The sequence below is a fragment of the Sturnira hondurensis genome, unplaced genomic scaffold, assembly GCF_014824575.4.
Source record: "Sturnira hondurensis isolate 20B ecotype Veracruz unplaced genomic scaffold, ASM1482457v3 Scaffold0004136, whole genome shotgun sequence".
Classification (NCBI taxonomy): Eukaryota; Metazoa; Chordata; class Mammalia; order Chiroptera; family Phyllostomidae; genus Sturnira; species Sturnira hondurensis.
This window is the reverse complement of record NW_028076767.1, coordinates 6219232-6243869: the sequence shown is the minus strand read 5'-3', so window position 1 is coordinate 6243869 and position 24638 is coordinate 6219232. Positions and strand designations below refer to the sequence as shown.

The window sequence follows — 24638 nt, the reverse complement described above, 5'->3', positions numbered from 1 at the left end:
AGATGAATGAATAACAGTCACACAGAGGAAGGAGAAACTAGTGAATCCAGGTAATTTGAGCTCTACATACCCTTCAGCAAAACATTTTTTAAGAATAGTAAACAAATATTGAACTCTAGTCAAGTTTTCCTAGTTATGGCTTAGAAAATCTGAAGTTACAAAGGGAAGCAAAGTTTTGCCATCTTGAAGCTGCTTTTGGGAAGTATAGATTTTAAGCTGTTTATTAAGAAACAAACTTAGCGACCTAGATCCTCTCCTCTTTCCTGTCCAAGAGATTCATACAGAGAAAACTGCCTTGGGAAGGGAGTTTTGTATGAACCACTTTAAGAATCTTTGCCCTAGTATGAAGACTCCAAGCCTATTAGCTAGACACCCCCTATTACCTCACTGTTTCTGAGTTGTCTAGCAAGAATTTTCCTGCTATGTATATTCCTCTTTCTTATATTACCCACTGTCACTTGTGGAATCTAACACTCCATCCTACCAACTTTTTCCTATGTCCAAAAATATCTTATATACCCAATATTGCCTCACTTGCTTTGGACTTTTGATGGAATTTTTTGGACTATGTGAATTCCCCATGTGCATGTATTAAAACTTGATTTTCTTCGGTTACTCTGTCTCTATCAATTTGATTTTTTTGGCCCAGCCTAGATGAACTTGGAAGATGGAAGGAAAAGTTTTAATTTTTTTAGCCCCCACATTATTTTCTGTGACTGAGAAAAAACTAAATATATGCTAAATAATTGTGGGGAGACCCATCCCTCAGAGCCCTCCTGGTTGCAGATGAAATGAGTCATCCTGGACACAATCTGTTGTTCTGGCAGGAAAAAGGGTGGCAAGTCCCTGTAGTGGAGAATGTCCCAAGCCTTCTCCAGAATGGCTTTTATTGGGATCAGTATGTGTAGGGGCATACAGCATGCATTCATAGCTCATCAATCCATGTCAAAAGGCTATAGTTATAGAAAACAGGTATTATCTATAAATAACAATTGAAGGAACACAGAGATATGCTTCAGGTCAGGGTCTGTAAGACATGCTGTTGCCAGATGGGCTTTAAGACATGTTTCATGAGATAAGGAGTTCACTCCTTATGCCTTGAACTTAAACTTCCGGTTTATACCAACAGAGCAATACAAAGCAAAACAAGTTTCAAAGGGTGCAATGTATTCTTCAGGCCTGATTTCCCATGGGAACCTTCAATGTTAGTATTACAGAACAGATGGGGGGAGGATGATATACTATTACCAAATGGACTCCTTGTGCTTCAAGGACTCCCCCCATAGTAGGTTCACCTTGCCCACTGCCAGGGAAAGACATCCCTCAATGCCAGAGATTGGTGAAAAAGAAAGGAATTATTTATTTAAAAAGTTATACAGACTTAGAGTAATGGCTTAATGTCTTCATTAAAATACTATAGTCCTTTAGAATACCCACAAACACACATAGTCCTTTCTTCTCCCTCTGCCCAGTCCAGGGTACTGTACATCAGGAAAAGAAGTACAAGTCTGTGTTTAAGGCAGCTCCTCAGTTCCTGGCATCATAAACTGTGTCACCGCCATAATCTCCAGTTGACCCAAAACAACGTAGCACCTTTTCATGGCTCACCAGCAAGAGTCATTTCACCCCTTTCCTTACCAGCAACGTCTTTCCTGCTTCCTAAGCCACGTGGCAAAAGGGAGCACCCCAAAGCCATGTGGCCCTGACTCTCGCCAAAGCCGCATGGTCCCAACCATGGCTGCCTCACCTGGATTTTAAATCCTAGTGTCAATCTTCCTCTGTACCCCATTTCCGACTCCTCCCACAATCAGTTACACCTGTCAGCATTCCTGGATTTTTTCAGCCTTTCTTGGCTGCCATAGTAAGTCCAGGCAGGCGTGGTCCCATAGCATGGGTCCAATCATCTCCAAGCTCTCACTCAGGTGCTATAACCAGGGGGAGTTGCTTCCCAGTTACATTCCGGGTGGCAGTTATTGACATCCCCCTGGGTCCAAGCTTGGCCACAGCTATTTAACATATCCATGGAATCAGTTAAAACTTATAGATATGTTAAATGACCATGCCTGAGGTTATTTGCAAAACTGTTGCTGTGTAAAACGACTCTCAATAGCCCTGCTCCATGTGTCCCATCCCCCAGTTCAGACCTGCAGGAGTGAGGACATCCCATATCTTTAATATTTCCTGGACACCCTGAGTTCTGGACCCTATTACAAATCCTTCTTTGGTGGGGGGTGGGGGTGGCCTGGCTGCACGCTCTTACATTAGTATCAGGTCATGCCTGCCTCCTGCATTCCCGGCCTTCTGATTGAGACTTACAGGCTTCTCTCAAGGCCTTGCTTACACGGGGTTACAGTCTCCGATATCACACAAAGTGGTCCTCAATAGTATAAATAATAGGAATCAAAATTTTCACAGTTGGAAAAGTAGTTACATACAATTGAAAGGGAAAATGCTAGAATGAACCCTATGGTTTTGTTTGGAATTGGAAATATTGGTGTGAACACAATTCTAAAGTACATAAATGATGATAGATAGATGAGAAATAGATAGATAGCTATAGAAATATGATGTTTGTATTTATGTATATGTATATGTAAATATACATAGATTTTCAAGCTCTGTCCCCGAGAGAGCCTAGAACTAGTGAAACCCCAGTAGCAATGGGTATACCAAATGCCCAGATTTTGGTTTCTAAATCCATTCTCCCCTATTCTTCAGTAAAAGAAACCAGAGCTTCATGGTGAAATACCTGATTGATTAATCCCAGGGCTGTGGCTGAGAAAGTATAAAATGAGCCATAAATAGCCTGCTGCTCCAGAAAGTACGTAAGTATTCAATGAATGGTGGGAACTAACAAAGGGACAGAGGAATCATCTTGAAAGGGTTACCATTCATCAAGTATGGGACAATTTGCTCATTAATATTAATTACAACAGTAATAGAGTATACTCTATTGAATAAAATAAGAATTCGTAAGTCCATACTGATAAGTACTGATAGATGATGATAGATACAGATAGATGAGTTCATATTGATAAATAGGTAGGTAGATAAATAGATAAATGTAGAGAATAAAGTTCTTGCCAACCAATAAATGTAAAAGAAATGATAAATTAGAAAGATCACGATTTAGCAACTATCACAGAAATAACTGACTCAGGCAAGGTACATCAATAGATGTTAAAACTAGTGAGTGAAAAATTTGATTAGAAGCAGAATAGTTACATACACTCAACATGTCCTCTCCACAAGATTTTTATTAATGATAAAGAAAATAATAGTAATTCTACAGTGGAGAGACCTGGTGGACACCACCTTAATCAAGTGACCAAAGTTGACATCATCAGTAAAGGTACGAACCAATAGTATGTGCCCCTGATATGATATACTAAGAACAACTAAACATCACTTCCCTAGTACTTTTGCCCAAAATAAAAACCTGATTATAATGCTGAAGAAATGTTAGGGAGAAATTTGCAATGTCCCAAGTAGAGGGGACATTGTAGTGTAGTTGGCCTATATACTTAAAAAAAAATGTCAAGTGCATGAAAGACAAAAATACATTGTAACTTTTCCCATTTAAAGGAGTCTATAAAGACTGAAGTAGTCAAAATAAAAAGTATTATAAGCCCTGGCCAGTGTGGCTCAGTTGGTTGGAGCATCGTCCCATACACTGAAAGGTTGCCAGTGGCATTTCTGGTCACATGCCTGGTCGGGGTACATGCAGGAGGCAACAGATCAATGTCTCTCTCTCTCTCACATTGATGTTTCTCTCTTTCTCTCTCCCCCTTCTCCTCTCTTTCAAATGAGAATAAAAAATAAACCTCTAAAAAGTATTACAATAAACATTTACATAAATTTATTTCAAAATAAAAATTATAAATATATATAAAATATATCAATATAATCCCATGTTGGGAGCTGAGTAGAGTTTATACAGACTGTCTGTAAATTATTCTAGTAAGTCTGAAAGGCTTTCCACAAGCTGATAGATATCTATATCTATATTTATGTCTGTATGTCTATATCCTCAGCACAGCCTGGATTATGTCCCTTACCTAACCAAAAACTTAACTGTGTCCACATTGCCAAATAACTGCCCCATCCCTCCTTTCCTACCTAGCCCTACATTTACATTATACCTGAACTGAACTATATGGTAGAAAATTTTGCCATTTTTCCATGTTATTGTCTTTATCCCACCCTTCTCTAAAATAAAATGCTCCTTTTCACACACTGCAGTTCTCATCTTTCAAGATGCCTGTTCGTTTCCTGAGCCTGCTGTAGCAGATTCCCACAAGCTGGGTGGCTTAGAACAGGAGAAACTAATTACCAGCATCTCACAATTCTGGTGGCCAGAAGGCCAGAATCAAGTTGCCAGTTGTCAGCAAAGCTGCACTCCCTCTGAAGCCTCTAGGGTAAACCTGTTCCTTGCCTCTACCAGCTTCCGGTAACTGTTGACATTCCTGAGTGTGTCACTGCATCTCTCTCTGCTCCATTTTTCTCTTCACACAAGTTTATAGGGCCACTGCTGGCTGTGCAAGATTGGTAGCATCATCACGCACTGTCATGAGCAAGAGAGCATCCCCAAAAGGAGTCACCTCACCCATGTTTGTCTTTCCGCAATGCCAGGTTTACTAGTGGAGACCAACCCAATAACCCAAAAAGTTACACACAGGTTACACCCAGGCAGGGAGAACTTTTAGAAGCAGCAGAGCAAGCCCCCGGCACAAAGTTTTGGTCACTGGTGTGGTTGTGGATCGAGAGTTGGGTGTCGGTCTCAAGCCAGGCAGCTACAGTGACAGCACACACCTGATAGAGTGAAATTCCCCTTGGGCTGTGAGCATGACCAGTGATATAGCCAAGCTGGAGCATCGACTGGTCTGACGTCTAAGTTCTTATGGCCTGTGACAGGCGGCAGTCCCACTCGTATCAGTATCTGGATAGAGTTCTTATCTGAGTGTCCAAACTTATGGTTTGGGGTGTTCAGGGCCCCTTCCAAGGGTGTTCCCACTACACCCCATTACCTCAGTCTTGGACATATTGCCATTTGACATACATGTAATGGCTGACAGTGACTCCATATTGGATTGCCAAAAGGTGTCAAAAAAGTTGGCTCTGCCCATGTTCTTGCTCTCTACACAGGCTATACTGGTGGCACGGCTGTGGCTCCATCCTTGTACGCTGCCAGGCTCCCCTTGTTCCTGCTTGTTTTCAAGCCCTTATTTCTGTCCTCTCCAGAAATGCTTCAGACTCCCCTTGTCCTTTTCAGCCTGAGTTATTTGGTGCAAATCAACCTGCCAGACCAATAGAGGTGATCAGATCAGATGATTTAATAAGTACACTATTTCTACTTTGTTTTATTAGTGTATTGATTTATAGTGTATCTTCTATTTGGCTCCTATTTAGGGGTGATTTTTCTTGGGTGAGTCTTGTTTTAGTAATGCTGAGATGTTAAATAAGACTTTGCTGTTGTGTTGTTTGGCAGTTAGCCTTCCTCTTCTTATTTCCCTCTGCCCCTTTATTTGTTTGGGGAATGTGGGTCAGGATAATCAAATTTTAATTGACTGGAATCTACCTTTAGGTTGAGGAACAGGAAACTAATGAGTCTAAGAATAAAAGGAAATGAAGGGATAAAAGCAAAATCAGTGCCTTCTGCAGGAGAGTATCACAACAGAACTGTGAACCCATTTAATTTAACTGGTTTATTATGGAAAAGGAGCTTACAACAAAAAAATAGATAATGTGTATTCAAGATACAACTAACTGCATCTTCACACTCTTAGTACAGGGCTCCTGTCTCTACCCATTAGATCAAGAGGCAAATGACCTGAAAGCAACATGAGATCAGGTTAAATTCAGCTGCATTAATTATACATTTTAAGTTTATGGTTGTATATGATCAGAATTTACATTTTCAAGAGATTTTATAATTTAAAAAATCCCTTGGTTCGTTAAATTCTCTCAACTGCTCTGAGATAGGATAATCAGCACTTTTAAAAAAAGAGATGTTGGTATTCATGTCCTGATAAAATTTTTAACATCTCTCCTACTTCTAACTTCCCTGTGTCTCTTTCTATTGTTTTGCTTTTGAAGCTGTAGCTACAAAATGAGTCAGGAAGAAAGCAATACTAATGCATTTGAACAAAGGGATCTGTTGATTAGAACCATCATAAAAATATGTTGCATGCTGATACTAACCTACATTTTACAACTGAGGAAACAGAAGCTCAGAGATTAAGTGACCTGGCTAATTTAAATAACCACTAAATGGCAGTGCTATGACACGGTTCATTTAAAAAAACATATAACATTTATTGAGCATTTAATGTGTCAGGCGGGGTAAGCAGGAGATAGTGTTAGTTAACCCCTAGATAACCAGACGTTTCTATAACCAGTACATCACATTGAAAATCACTATTATTGAAGTTTTTACTTTATTAATTGCTGTAATTTTAGCAGCTAGCCCCAAATAAATACTTTTCTGCTTACACAAGATTTATGCAGCCAGATCTCTTTGGAGACTGATCGTGCAATAGATTAGACTAAATGGTCTAACTCTGAATTATGTTTTGCTTTATTTTCCTGGATTCTATAAAGTAAAACAGAAAGCTGTAATTCTTGAAATTTCCCAAATGCACAAAACATTGCTCATATAAAATTGACTGCGCCTCTGTATAATCAATTATTATTTCTTTACAGCATAAAATTTTTATAGTTAGAATTTGCTAGCTAGATTCAGTTTAGATGATCCCAATTTTTTGCAACATCCAAAGCATCATAGTTGGGAGCCAGTCCAATATATGTCTTCTTCTCTCCATCATATCTGATCAGGGTGTTGACCTTGGCCAAGTTCTGTTGCTCTGATGCTTTGTTGGCCTTGACATCCATAATGAACACAAGCATATTGATGTCTTCTGTCTTCTTCATGACTGACTCCACAGTCAGGGGCAACATGATGGCATAGCAGTCAAGTTTGTCTCTCCTGGGGACACTTTTGAGCTGAAGTGTCTTCCACTGTGAGAAGGTGGGTGATGCACACATCTTCTTTTTTTATGGCTATAGACGCCTTTCAGCACTGCTTTCTTTGCTTTCAAGGCCTTTGCTTTGGCTCTGGGAGAGGCAGGGGCTTCCTTCATCACTTTCAGCATGATCTCTGTGAAAAGCTGTGTGATCAATTACTAAGACCCAGATTTAACGAGCTACTTTTATTTTTAGTCTAATGGCATACAGAGAGGAAAATTTATATTCTACATAGTTTCTCCATATTCTTTGCATATTATGAAAGATGATTATGAAAGGAAACTAAGCTAATTCTCTTGGAACATAAAATGAATATATATATGTATATATATGTATATATATGGGGGACCCTCTAAAATGGGATTTATTGATAAAAATGTGCATTTATTCTTACATGTTTAAACTTCAGTCAGTCACCTTCAAAGTACCCTCCATTCGATGCAATACACCTATCAGGACTTTTTTCCCACTGCTCAAAACATTTTTTGAACTTGTAAGTTTTGATGCCTTTTAGTGTTTGCTGTTTTTTGTCTCACCTCTTCCACATGAGCAAAACGTTTCCCTTTGAGGACTTTTTTCATCTGGGGAAACAAAAAATAAGGCACTTGGGGTAAGATTGGGTGGATGGGAGGGTGGGGCATGGGGGGGTCATGCCATTTTTGGTCAAAAACTGCTGAAAGTTTAGCGTGATGTGGTAGGTGTGGTAAAAAATCACCCATCATGAAACAGGCTAATGTGTTGAAAGAGTCTTCAGAAAAATTCACTGAAGCCCAACGCAGGCTCTCACCACAAGGCTAGCTGGTACACTAATGCTGATGGGTTCCTAGAACACTCACCTGACAGCAGAACCTGTACTACAAGGAGCCGGCCCTGCAGAAGATAATCCGGAGTTGTTTTGGGTCCTGTCTGGTATATATACACAAACTACATACACATACATATAACTTTTAACTTTTCTCGAACCTCTGATTGCTCTGTCTCCCTTTTTCCATTTATTTTGCTTTTGAAGTTATAGCTACAAAATAAGTCTTGAAGAAAGCAATATTACTGTATTTGAACAAAGGGCTCTATTGACTGCAACCACCATAGAAATACATTGGATGCTGTTATTAACCCCCATTTTACAAATGAGGAAACTATACATGCAACATGTGTGACATGTTACACATAACCCACCGAACACATATTACATGTGTGTATCATGTTACATACATGTGTAGTTTGGGTACCATGGAAAACGCCATTCTTGTATATTTAGTTGAAACAGACCGTTAATAACACCTACATATTAATGAGATCCATGATTTAGAACGAAACTTCATTGTTGCTTTTTCCTCACAAAGTTAAAAGAAAAATGGAGAGAGCTTTAAGTGAAAAGTAACGGTGTTGGCATCGTAGGGCAAAGACACAAGAAATGGTAAGGATGTGGGCGGGCAGTCTCACAGCTGTGTCACAAACAACGAAACCTTCTCAACCTACTTTAGGTGGCTGTCAAGCCTTTTAGACATCTGGTTGATGGAGGTAATTCCCTCAAAGGACCGTTTCCTTTTCCATCAGCGCATCAGAGGACCGTGCAAGGACCCACTTTGAACCCGCTGGGAGTTCCTTCCCCTAGGCTGGGTCCGAGGAGCACTCCTGGCCACGCCCCCACCGGGCCCCCGTGAGGTCCCGCCCTTTCCACTTCCTGGCAACAGCTCTTTCTTGAGCTGCCTTCTTGGGACCTGATTGGCTTACGTGGCAACCGCTAACGGCTCTGGAATTTAAACCGGAGCTTCGGCCGCGGACGCGGGGCTCCGGGAGCTTGGTGGTCCCCCCACGCTGAGAAAGCGGTAAGTCCATGACCTGTGACTTTTGGTGTGGTGATCCTCTGTCTGGCACGATCCGTGCCTTTCCAGGGCCGAGCCTCCTGCCCTTGCCCTTCTGAGTCTTGGGTCGGCCGAGCCCCGTGCGACCCGCAGTCACGCCCACTCTCCGCCCTACGGCTTTCCAACCCCCGGCCTCAGGCCCGGAGCCGCGGGCCTCGTTTGAGGGGTACCTGGTTTGCATTTAAGTCGCTGCCTCTTGTCCCTGGGATTTGAACGTGCGGCTGGCTGAAGGGGGCTAGCCGCCAGTTAGAAGGTCAGCTCCCTGAAGGAAGGAATTTCTGACGCTGTGACTGCTCTACCGCCCGATTGTAAAACAGTATCTAGCCTATTGTGAGCGCTCAATAAATATATGCTGAATGAACCTTAGAGGCCGCTTTACCCGAGATCTTAAAGGAGCCCTGTCTTTCGAAGCGCTTGTTTAGAAGGGAGGCTCGCTGAAGGGAAGGAGCGATGGGAGTCTAGGAAGACTAGAACTTCAACTGAGTCTTGCTGTACATACAGGTAGTATTTCTGTAGGGAATAGGGACAATGATTTTTGTGGGTGAGGGATCCAATTCAGGAAGATTGGATGTGGAACTGAGTATTTCTGACTCACAGATAGCTGAGATGCTGGCCAAACAAGAGCTACAGAGTAATAATAATTAGAGGTTGATAGTGAGTGTTGTCTGCACCAGATCCAATACTAGGCACTGTATGTACATTGGTCCATTTATTCCCCAGAATGAGGGTCCCTTATTTTCTGTAATTTTCTAAGTCTGGAAGTGGAGACTTAGAGATATTAAGATCACATAGCTATGAAATGTTGGAACTGAGACTCCAGCATAGTCCAGCCACAATATAATACCTCAGTCTCTGTGTGGTAAATCACCCTGGAATGGTACTCCAAGGGCCTGGCTTTGGCTCCTAAAGTGCTACTTGGTCAGGTTATTAATGTGGAAGACGACAGGGCAGTGTTAAGGAAGGCTCTCTGATTTCTGCCAGGAGCATTTGAGTGGGTGAGTGATAGTGCCATTTGTTGATTAAAGAACTAAGAACCAACTTATTAGGGTGGACTGGTAAGCTGTGGTTTCCTAAATAGTAAAATGAGATTTGATCTTTCTGACTGGATGTTTTTGGAAATGGACTAGATTTCTGTGTTAGGATCTTTTTCAGGTGTGTAAATGCAGCAATTTGCAGAGAGTTTCTGTGTTCTACTATTTGTAATGGATGGCGATCTTTGATTTTTAATTTCTTCCCCTTTGAGAAATTTCCCCAGGTTAATTTCTTCCCCTTTGAGAAATTTCTTGTAAAACAATCTTACTATTATTTACTTGATATTTTTAAACATCTGCTCAACACTTTCAAAGGAAACTGATTCCAATATTGGGAAGTTTTTACTATTAAAAATTTTTTAATCTATAGCCATTTCTTCAACAAATGTTTATTCTGTAACTGCTATGTGCCAGACACTCTTCAAGGCATTGAGGGTATAGAAACAAACAGATTTAACAAAAATCTACCCTATTTTTGCTGTGTATAATGCATTCCTGTGTATAATATGCACCCACATTTTAGTACTAATATGCATTATATGTATAATTTGCATTATTCATGGGAATTGGTACCACCATCGCATAATGCGCATCCTTATTTTTCCCTCAAAAATCTGGGCAAAAAAGTGCACATTATATACCACAAAATGAGGTATATCTCATAGAACTTACCTTTTTGTAGGAGAAGACAGACAATAAATTAAATAAGAAAATTGTGTAATTTTATGTTGGACAGTAAGTCAATAATGAAAAAGAAAAGAAGTGAAATGGGGTCAGGTGGGCAATTTTAAATAGTTTGGTCTGGGAAGGCTCACTGAGAAAGTGACATTTGAGCAAAGGAGTGAGCATATTCTGTGATTATTTGAAAGAAGAGTGAGGCAAAGAGAAAAAAGGAATACAAAAGCTCTGCAGTGGGAGCTTGCCAAGGTGGCTAGTGTGGCTGGAGCTTAGTGTACAGAAGAAAAAGTTGTAGAGGTCAGAGAGGTGCTGATGGAAAATTGGGGAAAGGGAGAAGAAGCAAATTGTGTAGTGCTTTACAGGCCATTGCAAGGATTATGACACTACTCTTGAGTGAGCCATGGGAGGGTTTTTTAACAGAGGAGTGAATGAATTTACTTAAAGTTTTAAAAGGATCATTTCAGTAGAAATAGTGGTAAGCGGCTCATGTGGCAATGTTGTGAAAGTCAGATCAGCATGGCTGATGATAGAGTACATAGGGGACATGAGAGAAGAGGTTTCTGACCTGAACAACTAGAAGGTTGAAGTTAGCCAGTAAGTGAGATCGAGAGAACACAGTGGAGTGGGTTTGGTTGGGGATGGGGGTGAGTTAGGACTTATTAAATTTGAGGTGCATATTAGCCATCCAAGTTAGAGAGGAGGTGTAGGCAACTGGATTAAAAAGTCTGGAGTTGATTGGGGATATAAATTTGCAGTTGTCAGCATTTAGATTTAAAAGCCAGGATACTGTATAATAGCCCCAAGGGTATATATGTAGATAGAAAATAGAAGAGACTCAAGGACTGAGCTCTGGGACACTCTAAAAGTAAGAGGTTCCAGTTGCTGAAGAATAAGCAGCAGAAGAGACTTAGAAGAAGTGGTTAATAAGAAAGGAGAAAACACAGGAGAAAGTGTTTTAGAAGCCAGCTGAAGAAAGTATTTCAAGGAGAGAAAGTTATGATATTAAATACTGCATATAGATCAAGTAAAGTGAGAAATGGACATTGATTAGTGTATTTGATTTAGCAACACAGCAATTTAATTATTTTAATGATCAACTTGCATATAGAAGTGGTGAAAGCAAAAACTTGTTTGGAGTGAATCAAAAGAATAGAAGTGAATGAATTGGAGAGAGCAAGACAACTTTTTAAAGGAGTTTTGTAGCCCTTTTGGCTCTCTGAGCAGCATCATGGTGGTGGGCAAGAACAAGCACCTGACAAAGGGTGGCAAAAGGGGAGCAAAGAAGAAAGTGGTTGATCCATTTTCTAAGAAAAATTGGTATGATGTGAAAGCACCAGCTAGGTTCAATATAAGAAATTTTGGAAAAACACTAGTCGCGAGAATTTAAGAAACCAAAATTGCATTGGATGGTCTGAAGGGCTGTGTATTTGAATTGAGCCCAGCTGATCTGCAGAATGATGAAGTTGCATTTAGAAAATTCAAGCTAGCCCTGGCTGGTGTAGCTCAGTGAATTGAGCACGGGCCTGAGAACCAAGCAACCACGGTTTGATTCCCAGTCAGGGCACATGCCTGGGTTGCAGGCCAGTTCCTGGCAGGGGACACACGAGAGGCAACCATACATTGTTATTTCTCTCCCTCTCTCTTCTCCTTCCCCTCTAAAGATAAATAAATAAATTTTTTTAAAAAAGAAAAAGAAAATTCAAGCTAATTACTGAGGATGTTCAGGGCAAAAACTGCCTGACTAATTTCCTTGGCATGGATCTTACCCATGACAAAATGTGCTCCATGGTCAAAAAATGGCAGACCATGATTGAAGCTCATGTTGATGTCAAGACTGTTGATGGGTATTTGCTTCATCTATTCTGTGTTGGTTTTACTAAAAACACAACGATCAGATTCGGAAGACCTCTTATGCTCAAGATCAACAGGTCTGCCAGATACAGAAGATAGTGATGGAAATCATGATTCGAGAGGTGCAGACAAATGACTTGAAAGAACTGGTCAATAAGTTGATCCCAGATAGCATTGGGACAGACATAGAAAAGGCTTGCCAATCTGTTTATCCACTTTATGATGTCTTTGTTAGAAAAGTCAAAATGCTGAAGAAGCCCAAGTTTTAATTGGGAAAACTCTTAGAGCTTCATGGTGAAGGTAACAGTTCTGGAAAAGCTACTGGGGATGAGATAGGCACTAAAGTTGAACAACCTAGTGGATATGAGCCCCCAGTCCAAGAATCTGTTTAGATTCAGATATTTAATGGTGACAAATAACAAGGCCTGTTTGTGATAAAAATAAATAAGTGAGTTTTGTAGTAAAGGGATACAAATAGGATAGTAACATTCCAGAATCAAGAGATCACTTGTATTTTCTTAAATGTTTCATTTTCATGCATTTACACATGCCAGTCCTTTTTCTGGAATATCCTTTCTAATCTTGATACCTGACAAAGTCTTTGTTTTTAAGACTTATTCATTCAACAAATATTAACTATGTTTATGTTATTTTACAGGCACTGTTCTATGATTTGGGCAACATATCAGTGAATAAGACAGAACTTATGGAGCTTAAAATGGGGAACTCAAACTCTAGTTAGGGATGACAGACAATAATTAAATTCTGTAGTATACTAGATAGTGATTTAAATGCTATGGGAACCATCAAAACTCTCTCCATGTCCACAACCCTGTCTTGTTCACCTAGTTTGTTTTTTAGATTCAATTTTTGGTATGTATTTATTGCCATTTTATTTTTCATAGTTTTTATCTTCTTTTTCTTAAATAAGTCCCTTTAACATTTCATATAATAATGGTTTAGTAATGATGACTCCTTTAGTTTTTTCTTGTTTGGGAAGCCCTTTATCTGTCCTTTGATTTTAAATGATATTTTTGCCAGGTAGAACAAAGGGTAGGTTGTAGGTGCCTGCTTTTCATGACTTTGAATACTTCTTGCCAATCCCTGCTAGCCTGCAAAGTTTCTTTTGAGAAATCAGCTGATTGTCTTATGGGAACTTCCCTGTAGGTAAATAACTGCTTTTCTCTTGTCAATTTTAAGATTCTCTCTTTATCTTTAACCTTAGGTGTTTTAGTTATGATGTGTCTTAGAGTGGGCCTCTTTGCAAACATCTTGTTTGAGACTCTCTGTGCTTCCTAGACTTGCATGTCTATTTCCTTTACCAAATTAGGGAAGTTTTCTCTCATTATTTTTTCAAATAGATTTTCAATTTCTTGATATTTCTCTTTTCCTTCTGGCAAACCTGTGATGTGGATTTTGGAACCCTTGACGTTGTCCCATAGCCTACTTACATAATCCTCAGTTTTTTGGATTTTTTTTCTTATTGTTGTTCTGATTGGTTGTCAGAACAGAGGTGGGAAAATAGGTGAAAATGTAAGGGGATTAAGAAGTACAAATTAGGTAGTTACAGAATAGCCATGGGGATGTACAATACAGTGTAGGAAATGGAGTAGCCAAAGAGCTTATACGCATGACCCATGGGCATGGACAATGGTGTGGGGATTGCCTGAGGGGTTAGGGAGTACTGGGTGGAGGGGGACAATGGAGGAAAAATTGGAACAACTATAATAGCATAATCAATAAAATATAATTTAGAAAATAAATGTTATGGGGGGAAAATAGAGAAGAGTAAGAGCTATCAGACATGCTGGAGGAAGGAGCTGCAATTTTGCATGGCCTCACTGAGAACATGACTTTTGAACAAAGACTTGAAGGAGAAGGAGTGAATGAGCCATTTGTGTATCTGGAGGAAGAGGTTTCTCTGTAAAGAATAACCAGTACAAAGGACCTGAGGGTGAAGAATGCCTGACATATGCCAGAAGTAGTGAGGTCTTCATGGCCAGTGTGTCCTGAAAGGAATGGGCTGAGGGAGAGAAGGAGGAGTTTAAAATTAGAGAAATAGAAAGAAGAGGAAATGGCAAAGGGATTTCTAGACCATTGTAAGGACTTTTTTTTTACTCTGAGAGAAATGGGAACCATTGAGGAGTTTTAGACTGTGTAGTCCAATAAATACATGGCAGTGAGGGCAAAGGTGAAAGTAAGGGGATAAGAGGCTATTGCCATAATTCAGGTGAGATATGTTAGTGCCTTGTTCTAAGCTGGTGGCATTGGAGGTACAGAAAAAAGTGGTCAGATTCTAAATGTATTATGAAGGTAGATTGGGATGCGAGATTTTTGGCCAGTGCAACTGGAAGGATGGAGTTGCCATTAACTGAGATGGGACAGCTCTGAGTGAAGTAGGTTTGGACAGTTTAAGTTTGCTATGCTTGGTTTACTTATCCAAGTGGAATTGCAAATAAACAACTGTGACTCCGGGGAAATTCAGGAAAGAGATCCATACTGAGGATTTTTTAGTTCTTGGCCAGGTGGTGTTTTAGCCACGACTGTGAAGTTGCTGAAGTCACCGAAGGAATGAGTGTAGATAGACAAGCAACCCAAGGAGAGAACCTATTGTAACTTGGAAGAATTTGTAAGAGACTGAAAAGGAGCAACTAGTTAGGTAGGGAGGAAAAACCCCAGGAATCTGGTATCCTGTATGCCAAAGAAAGATAGTTTTTGAGGAGGAAGAAAAATTTAACCATATCAAATGCTGCTGATATATCAAGTTAGGTGAGGACTGAGAATTGACCATTAGATTCAGCAGTGTGGGAGTCACTAGAAAGTTTGGTGAAAGCAGTTTTGAGTGAAAGCCTAAGTGAAGTAGGTTTTCGAGGGAACTGGAAATTGTGAGTATAGACTTATTTCAAGGAGTTTTTGCTGTAAAGGGCTACAGAGAAATGCAGTGGTAATCTGAGGATGAAGCGAGAACAAGTGAGGGTTTTTTAAGATGGGGGAGTAGCAGTATGTCTGTGTGTTGGTGGGAATGATCCAGTGGAGAAGGAAAAAATTGATGATGTAGAGGAGGGGGTTGTTGGAGTGATGCCTTTGAGGAGGCAGGAAGGCATGAGATCCAGTGTAGGGACCTCTGTCTAAGTAAGGCAAGCTTGGCCTGAGATGGAAGGACAGATAGTTCACCCATCATAATGTGAGAGGGACAAATGGACGAATACAGATGATAGTGGATAGGTAATTGCATTTGGAGTTTTGAGATAGTCCTCTACAAAGTTGCCTCACTGCCCTTGGAGAGCAATAATGAGTAAGGATAAGAAGTTACCAGCTCTTAAGAGGAGTGACCCAGGAGAGTTGACATTGACAATAGCACTGAGGGGTAAGGGGGGGGTCATAGAGACTAATAATATTACATTCAAGGCTGAGGATTTTTTTAGGGAAATAGGGAACAAATGGTCTGCAAGTATGAACTTGGTGCCATCCTTCCAGAGGGAGAAAAAAGAGCCACTGCCTGAAGGGACTGTGGAATCCACATCGTCCTGGGAGAGGCTGGTTCAAGAAGATGAGAGGACTGCTCAGGGAAGAGACTGAGGCTAGAAGTTTTGATTGATTGTGAGTTCCAGAGGATTTCACGAGTTGGCCAAGGGTGAGATATGGAGGCTATTCATTTCCTATGACTGAGGAAAAAATTACCACAAACTGGGTGGCTGAAAACAACAAAAATTTATTTTCTCACAGTTGGACAGTTTAAGTTTGCTATGCTTGGTTTACTTATCCAAGTGGAATTGGATAAGTCTCTTATCCAAGTCTATTATCCAAGTCTCTTATCCAAGAGACTTTTGGAGGCCCAAAGTCCAAACTCAGTATCACCGAGCTGAATTCAAGGGGATTACAGGGCTGCATTCATTCCAGAGGCTCTAAAAGCAAGTTCATTCCTTGCTTCTTTCAGCTGCTGGTGGATGCCGGCAATCCTTGGCTTCTGGCCACATCACTCCAATCTCTGCCTCTTTCTTGTAAGGGCATCTACCACTGACGGCATTTGGGCCTCCCCAGATAATCCAGGATAATTTCCCCATCATTAGATCCTCCATCACATCTGTAAAGACCCCTTTTCTACATTAGATTACAATGGCATGGATTAGGACCCATTGTTTTTAGCTGACCATTTTTCACCCACTGCAGGACCAAATGAGGGATGTTCAGAGCTGAGGAGGATAAGGTGTGGGAGGTAAGAGTGACCTGTTAGTCTGAGGGTTCCTGTGGTGGTTGACGAGAGGGCAGAGTGAGATTAGTCCTGTGGACTCAATAGGTAGTTTGTGGTAGAGAGGCTGAGAATTGGGGGTTTGGCCAGTGCAAGTGGCAGGGATTCTTCTAGATCTCTGCAGATGGAGGCAGGGAGGCGGATGGGGGCTTGGGGGGTTGGTCTTGTCCAAGTACAATGAATCAACATTTGTTGTACTTTATTAATAAAATTTTTTCTGATCCTTTTTTTCCAGTTCAGGCAGAGTTAATCTCTTTCTATGCACTGTGTATTATAGTCATTATTCTTGTCATAATGTGATTATCTTCTTATTTTCACTATTAGACTTTAAAGTCAAATGGACCATAACTCTAATAGACAAATAGAGGAATTTAAGATTTCCTACCTACTCCTCCAACCTCATGCCTGAATTATGATTAGGCATATCTCTTCTGTGCCTATCTCTAAGGTTACTCTTTGTACATTGTATCAACCAGTGCCTGTACCCACATTGGATTATGCATTCTAAACCATTCCTCTTTTCTGTCCCCAGCCTAGTCTACATCCTGGCATGTTGATAGAACACAGGTTTAAATGGAAAAAAATCATTTACCTTTTTTGGATTCTACTTTAAACCATTTTTTATTACATTCATACTTTCAGATTTCATATGAAGGATTTTGTAAATACTAATGTGTAGATAAATTGTATGGCTGTCATGATTGTTATTTTTAGAATGTATTTATCAGTTATACTTTTTTCCTTTATTAATCGATGCTATAACTACCTGCCTTCCTTCCTTCCTTTTCTCTTCTTTTTTTCCTTCAGTGATGGAGTGCCCAGTGACAGAAAGTGGATCACGTCTTTCCTCAGGAATTAAGAAACATGTGAAAGACAGAAGAATGTCAAAGACTGCTAAGTTGAATGTTTCTCTTGCCTCCAAAATCAAGACAAAAATAATAAGTAAGTGCCATTGGTTTTAAAGTATGCTCACATTTTTACTTTTCCCTGGAGAATTGATAGAGTATTTGGCACTTTATTTTATCAAGTACAGAAAATGACTAAATAGCTTTTTGTGAACTTACACTTTTTCCCCCTTTCAGTCCTTCCTATTTCCTATTTCCTCTTTTTAGTTGAGTGGTTATGATGATTTGCCCTCCGTGGTGACAGCTGAATTTTCAGCAGTGAGCCTGGTACAGTGTAAGGCAGTTAGTTACCTTCTCTACCGGAAGGATAATACCAGTGTGACATTCCTGGAAAAGAGCTAATAAGTGGTAGATTGTTTTTGGCATGCTGTAGCAATAGGATTATGGGTAATCTAGAGGTCATTGGCCCAGACAGGGTACTGTGTGTGTGATTTTATATCACCAAAACTCATGATGAGGGCACTGAGCACTTTAAAGATGGAGTTTCGTTAATTCTGGACTTAAAATGCCAGAAGGACAAAATTTTTTTTAAAAGGAAAGGAAAGAAATGGGGAAACCTCCCTAAGACAAATTTTTATTACTTTTGAAAATTATCTCAGTGGTTCACACTCATCTTAGCAGGAGCAGGGAAGTTTTTTCCTGCTGATAAAGCAGCTGCAGAGGGTAACTGCCTGGTGAAATAGCCAAACCTTCTGAATATATTCAAATCAGAATGTTGCTCCTACCCACGTATCTAAGGCCATGTGGTATATCAGACCACCCCCTATAGTGGCTATTTCCCGTTGTCTTTGGTAGGACCATCGCACACCCACTGTTATGAAGGAGTGTACTGGGGCTGAGGACTGCAGCACAAAAGTTACCATCCTTTAGCTTATGGGAGTCCTAAACTGGTTCTAGTCTCTTCCATTTGCTGTGTTGGAGGGCGGTGCCTGTCTGAAACTACTTTCTCTGTGCCAAGGATAAAGAATTTTTTTAGGACCCTGTTTATTAGCTGCCTGGTCTTTCCCTGAGTATTTTAAAAATATTATTACTTTTATAAACACTTTTATATACACTGTACTTTTATTCAGTGGCATGTGAATCAGTTATGAAAATAATAAAATGCTCCAAGTGTACGAAAGGAGCACACTATATTTAAGGTGAGATTTACCAAGGAATTCACATTACATTTCTTTCCTAACCATAAGAGAGTATTTCTGATTTAAATTATGTTTACATAGGGCTTGCAAAGAGAGGGGGCCATGTTCAGATTGTAATAGATGCCCACATATAAGAGGTGGGATTTGAGATGGAGGCATAGTGTCCCATAGGGTTTAGATGATCTATCCAACATATACTAAGTATGCTTCCTTTCACTAAAAGTTTTGAGAAATGGACTTTGGGAGATTTAACTAATTTGTTCAATTCTGGAACCACAGAAACTGGCTTTAAATTTTTCAGATTGACCACCCTAATTTCTGTGGAACATTTCCAATTAGAGTTGCAGGATCAGCCTTTCCATTCTACCTGCTAGTCAAAGGCAAAAAGGAAGGTAGGGCAGCAGGTGTCAGAGATTCAGCTTTTGTGATCGATCCAGTTATCTAGAGTGCTGTGTCTGTAGAAGAGTCCCCTTATTCCTAACTCTATTCACAAACATTCTGCATTTCTCGTGACTTTTACTTACCTATCTAACTTTTATTTCTTCACTTCCAAACTACATTTTTTCAAAACTCCATCTGTATTGTCATTTTCTTTACTTCTAAACTTCAGTTAAAACTTATAAAGTGAAATGCATTTTGTCTAAAATAGTTTTATTAAGGAATGTGAAAACTTACTAAGGTATAAGTTCAACATTAACTATTAAAATTTTTTTACAGACAATTCTTCTATTTTCAAAATATCTTTAAAGCACAACAACAGGGCACTAGCTCAGGCTCTTAGTAGAGAGAAAGAGAATTCTCGAAGAATTACAACTGAAAAGATGGTATTGCAAAAAGAAGTGGAAAAACTGAATTTTGAGAACACATTTCTTCGCCTAAAGCTAAATAATTTGGTATGGAAACTACATTGTGTTTGAATTCTAAATTATAACTAAAATCTTAACTGTACTATTATAGAAGCTCTAAAAATGTTTTTCAACTCTCCAGTTGTGAAAAATTATTGAAAGAGCATACCATGTTCATGGGCAAACTGTAGTAAAATAGGCGTCTTAATTGTACATTCTGGATGTGTAGTTGCAGCTCTGCAGACCTGTATAATAAATGCCTTGATTAGCCTTTGATTGCTTATCATAAGCAAAGCTTCGTGCATTAATACGTGTTAACAAGATGGGCTCCTCCATCTTATTAAAATCCACTGCTCCAGTGAATTGGAAGGAAGGGAGTTCCCAGGGTGTCTATATTCTTTTAGTCTCAGCATTTCACTGGTTACAAACCAAAGAGAATGGAGGTTGTAGTCGCTTTTCCTTCCAATTTCCACCTCTGTCCATAGACGGGGCACTAAGATCCAATAATTAGCTAAGCTGCAACTATAGGTCTAACTCTAAAATTAGTAGAAATTAATTTAAAAATGCAAAAATGACCTATTACACTTGAGGGTTAAATTCCTGTGGCTGACAAACATATTACACTAGCCATGTGATATGTATTATTATTATTATTGTTGTTATTATTATTAGAAACTAGGAAAATGTTTGTAGAAAATTTATGATTGAGAGTTTAAAAGCATTCGTTATGTGTGTCTGTATCTACTTAAACTATGTAGTATAGTACCTTTATTTTTTTATCTTTAGAGGGGAAGGGAAGGAGAGAGGGAGAGAAATATCAATGTATGGTTGCCTCTCGTGTGTCCCCTGATGGGAACTGGCCTGCAACCCAGGCATGTGCCCTGACTGGGAATTGAACCGGGATCCTTTGATTCACAGGTCCGCGCTCAGTCTACTGAGCTACACGAGCCAGGGCTTAAAGTACCTTTTAAGTCAATGTGGTTTCAGTTTTGGCCCAATGTTATCTCATTTATTTTCTAAGTCTTGTCAACTGATTGTATTCATATTCATAAATGTATGGCATAATAAACTCCAAATCTTAATTGATTAAAGGGGTCTTTCTTTTTGTATTTATACAGAATAAGAAGCTAATAGAAATAGAAGCACACGTGAACAATAACTTGATAACTGCAATTGAAATGAGCACTCTTTCTGAGGTAAGAAAAAGTACGTGTAAGTAGTGTGGTTTTTTAGCACTCCTGAGAATGATGGAAGTTAGTTAAATGGCATCAGGATTAGAGATTCATATCTTTAACTTTGTGCAAAGGAATGATGATAATATTAATATTAACCAGCTAACAGAACATTATCATTTGGTATGATTGGTTATTGAAAATTTCCTATAACAATTAGGTTTTGATTAAAAGTAACACAGGATTAGACAGCTCAGTGGAACGTAATGACCCCTAAACACACTACAAAACATGAAAGACATTAGTAGAAAGGTATTAGGTCAAGTTAGGAAATAATTGATCATCCTAGTAAGAAAAATGAACAGGTGGCTCTCCCTCTCAGGGAGCACACCCGCTCCTTCCCCTTCCCTCTCTTCTTCCCCCTCGTGTACCTCAGCTTCTCTCTCCTGAGCTCCTCAGCCCTTCTTGGGTCCTGTAACTGTTTCCCCGAGTCCACACAGCCCAGCTGGCGCACTTGCAGCGCCTTGGTAACATTCTAAGTAACCTTTCTCTTATAATTTGAAAAAAAAGAAAAGGAAGATGGACATAATTTAAAAAATAGAGGAAGATCCTGCTTTATACCATTCTCTAAAATAAATGCTAGATGGATTTAAATGTAAGAAAAGGAAATCATATGAAATGAGAAGAAATTACAAGTAAATTCACATTAGGTAGGAGAGGCCTTTCTGTACCCAGAAACATAGAAACCATGATGGAAGTTATTAATGGATTTTTCTCAAAAAAATTTTTAGAAGCTAAAAATAGTAAAGACAAAAAGGTGTTACAGATGGGGGAAGTTAAACATGTGGCAGATAAAGCATTGATATTAATAGTTTAAAAGCTTTTATAATCTACCTTAAGGAAAATAAAATCAATAAAAAAGCAGGAAGGGAGAAGGACCAAATGTTAATGAAATTCACTCAATTATCTAAATAAGGAAAATAATTTTTGAAGGAATAACTAATGAGAAGGCAAAATATATAATAGATAAATGAAGAAAGGTCAGTGAAGTCTCAATTGTAGATAAATTTCTTGATGGCTTCTGGAGGCAGTTTGGTGCTTCAGAGGGTGGCTTTGTGTATGAGATTGCCTATTAGATCACAGCTCTGCTACTACCTAGTTCTGTGACCTTGGCCTCAAACTCTTTAAACCTCAGTGTCCTCATCTGCATGGTGTGAATAATGGAGAGTTAGTGTAAGAGTTAAATTTGGCTAGCATGTGTTCTGGCAATAGAATGAGTGCAATAAATGTCAGCTATCATTACTTTTAATTGTGTGTGTGTTTTCCTGTATTTTCTAAATTTTCTGCAAATTACCCTTTTAAAAACTTATAAAAGCCATTTATAAATCTCTTAAATGCATAGTCTTTATTGTAAGAAGATGTGAGCTCTTTCACCCTATGTAGTCAATGTTTAGCTCCTTTGTCAGAATTTTTTATAAAAACTAGCCAAATAGATATTTTATTGTCTAATATAATCCACATTTGGATGAAGAAAGGATTTGTGGAAATGTCCCTGTGGAATGTTCACAAGAGGGGTAATTACTAGCCTCATAAGTTTGACACCTAGGACAGCCAATGAGCAAAAGTGTTGTGCCTCACACATTTAGCACCTCCTAAGGAAAAGAGGTACTTTTCACTCAGTGGGTGGATAGATGGAGCCAGGGAAAAGCAGGCTTTGTTTTTGCTAATCAGCTTGCAGGGCTAAATTGAATTGCCCTGAATAAATTACTAAGACTAGAGTCAGATATAGCACTGGGGAATGTTGAGCCCACAGATACTAACTTAGAGAGTAGGAGAAGGAAGCTAATTGGCAAGATGTGGAAGGGGAGAGGGTCATACCATATACATCTCAAGGAACTTTGAAGAACAGAGAGCCAAAAAAAACATTGCTCAACTATTTGTTATGAGTTATGTGATTTAAAGCTTCTTCCCTCCATTGTCTCTAAAAAACCTTTAGTAAAGTCAACATTCTCAGAAGCTTTTTGTATGCTTCTCTTTGGAGAACTATAAAAGGGGCTGAGCTCAGCATCCAGACGCAGGAAAAGTAAACAGAGGGTAAGTAGATGCAGAAGGTGAAGGATGAAGAGAGAGCATGTAACTTGGGTGTCTACTTTCTTGGACTTGTTGGATTTTTAAAAGATTTTATTATTTATTTTTAGAGAGGGGAAGGGAGGGCAAAATAGAAAGAGAGAAACATCAATGTGTGGTTGCCTCTTGCATGCCCCTAACCAGGGACCTGACCCACAACCCAGGCATGTGCCCTGACTGGGAATCGAACCTGTGACCTTTTGATTTGCAGGCCACACTCAATCAATTGAACCATACCAACCAGGACAGTGAGGTTTTTTTGAAATTTTCTTTGTGTACAGTCTTTAGGCATTCATAAAAGTGATATATATACTAAGCTGATTTTACAAATTTATATCTTTTCCTCTGCTCAGAAAAACTGACAAAAAAATATTTTTTCTTTAAAGATTTCATAGAATTTTTCTGTGAAACCATGTGGACCTGGATATTTCGTGGTGGAAGTGGTTGTCCTTTATTAACTTCATTTCTTCTGTGAATATTGGTTCATTTAGGAAACCTCTTTTTATTCAATTATATTTCCTTAGAAAATTTTCTCTTCATCCATGTTTTCAAATTGATGTGCATAGAGTTGACCAAGTAGTCTGTTTAAATTTCTTCTGTGTTGTATAATTATCCCAATTGACTATTTTGTGTATTTGGGGTTTTTTTTAATCAATCGTTGGATTTAAGTTTGGGTTCTACTATTTTGATGTTTCAAACTTATTAATTTTTGCTTTTATCTTCAACAGTAAGTCCTTCTGCTTTTCTGTGGTTTATCTTATTGTTACCTTTCTCACTTTGGGTCAAATGCTTATTTGTTTTTCATTCTCTCTTACCTGTAGGTAAAGTGTCATTCCTCTTACACCGCTCCCCAGACTTTTTTCTGTGTCTTTAGTGTGGAGAAGATTGACTGTGCTGTGTCTACATGTGGTTTCTTTGAGCTTGTCTTTGGGAATTCACTCCCCTTGAATATGCAGATTGATTTCTTTTGCCAAGTTTGGGACATTTTCAGCCCTGTTTCTCCAAAACACTTTGGCCCTGCCCTCTTTGACATGAACGTTATGTTTTTGTTATAGTCCCACAAATCTCTGATCCTCTGTTAATTTTTTTCTGTCTCTTATATCTTGCTCATACTGGGTACTTTTTATTGTTCTATCTTCAAGTTCACAAACCCTCACCCCTTCCCCACTCTCGTCCATGCCTTCTCTACTTTGCTCTTGAAATTTTACTTTATTTTAATTATATTTTAAATTAATTTAGTTAATTTAATTTACTAATTATAGTTTTAAATTTTCATTCTGTTGTTCTTTACATTTCCCATTTATTTGCTAAGACTTTGTTTCTTTGCCAAGATGCCCCTTTTGTTATTGTGAGCATGTTAGTAATTGCCTGTTGAAGCATTTTTATGATAACTGCTTTAAAATCCTTGTTCTGTAATCCCAACATCTGTGCTGCCTTGGTGCTGGTGTCTGTTGGTTGCCTTTTTACATTCAAATTTAGATTTTTTTCCTAATTTAGTATGGTGAGTTATTTCTAAAGTATCTTGAACATTTTAGGTATGATGTTATGAGACTCCAGATCATATTTAAACCTCTGTTTCAGCAGGTTTCCTTTGACACTGTGCCTGTGGTAAAGGGAAAAATGCCACCTACAGCCAAGTGGAGGTCGAAATTTAGGTTCCCCACTCAGTCTGTGTTGACACCTGGGCAGGAAGGGGTGTCTTCTAACTGACGGGTGGGGCTAGGAAGTCAGGCTGGTACCAGCCAGTGCTTCA

General features: G+C 39.2%; 1 protein-coding gene and 1 pseudogene across 3 annotated transcripts in view; both read left to right on the top strand.

Moving 5' to 3' along the window:
• Window positions 1-8744: 8744 nt before the first annotated feature.
• The window catches only part of SGO2 (shugoshin 2), a 41626-nt gene continuing 25732 nt past the window's right edge, over window positions 8745-24638 (top strand). Inside the window, exons 1-5 of one of the 3 annotated variants that reach the window (XM_037043668.1) lie at window positions 8789-8852; window positions 16274-16359; window positions 17505-17639; window positions 19459-19634; window positions 20705-20782. In XM_037043668.1, coding sequence (XP_036899563.1) covers window position 16359; window positions 17505-17639; window positions 19459-19634; window positions 20705-20782 — 390 coding nt within the window. In that variant the 5' untranslated portion in view covers window positions 8789-8852; window positions 16274-16358. Of the gene's footprint in view, window positions 8853-16273; window positions 16360-16618; window positions 16665-17504; window positions 17640-19458; window positions 19635-20704; window positions 20783-24638 lie in introns of those variants that run through there. The other 2 variants (XM_037043666.1, XM_037043667.1) reach the window with 2 other exon arrangements.
• Window positions 11805-12889, top strand: LOC118985260 (40S ribosomal protein S3a-like; annotated as a pseudogene).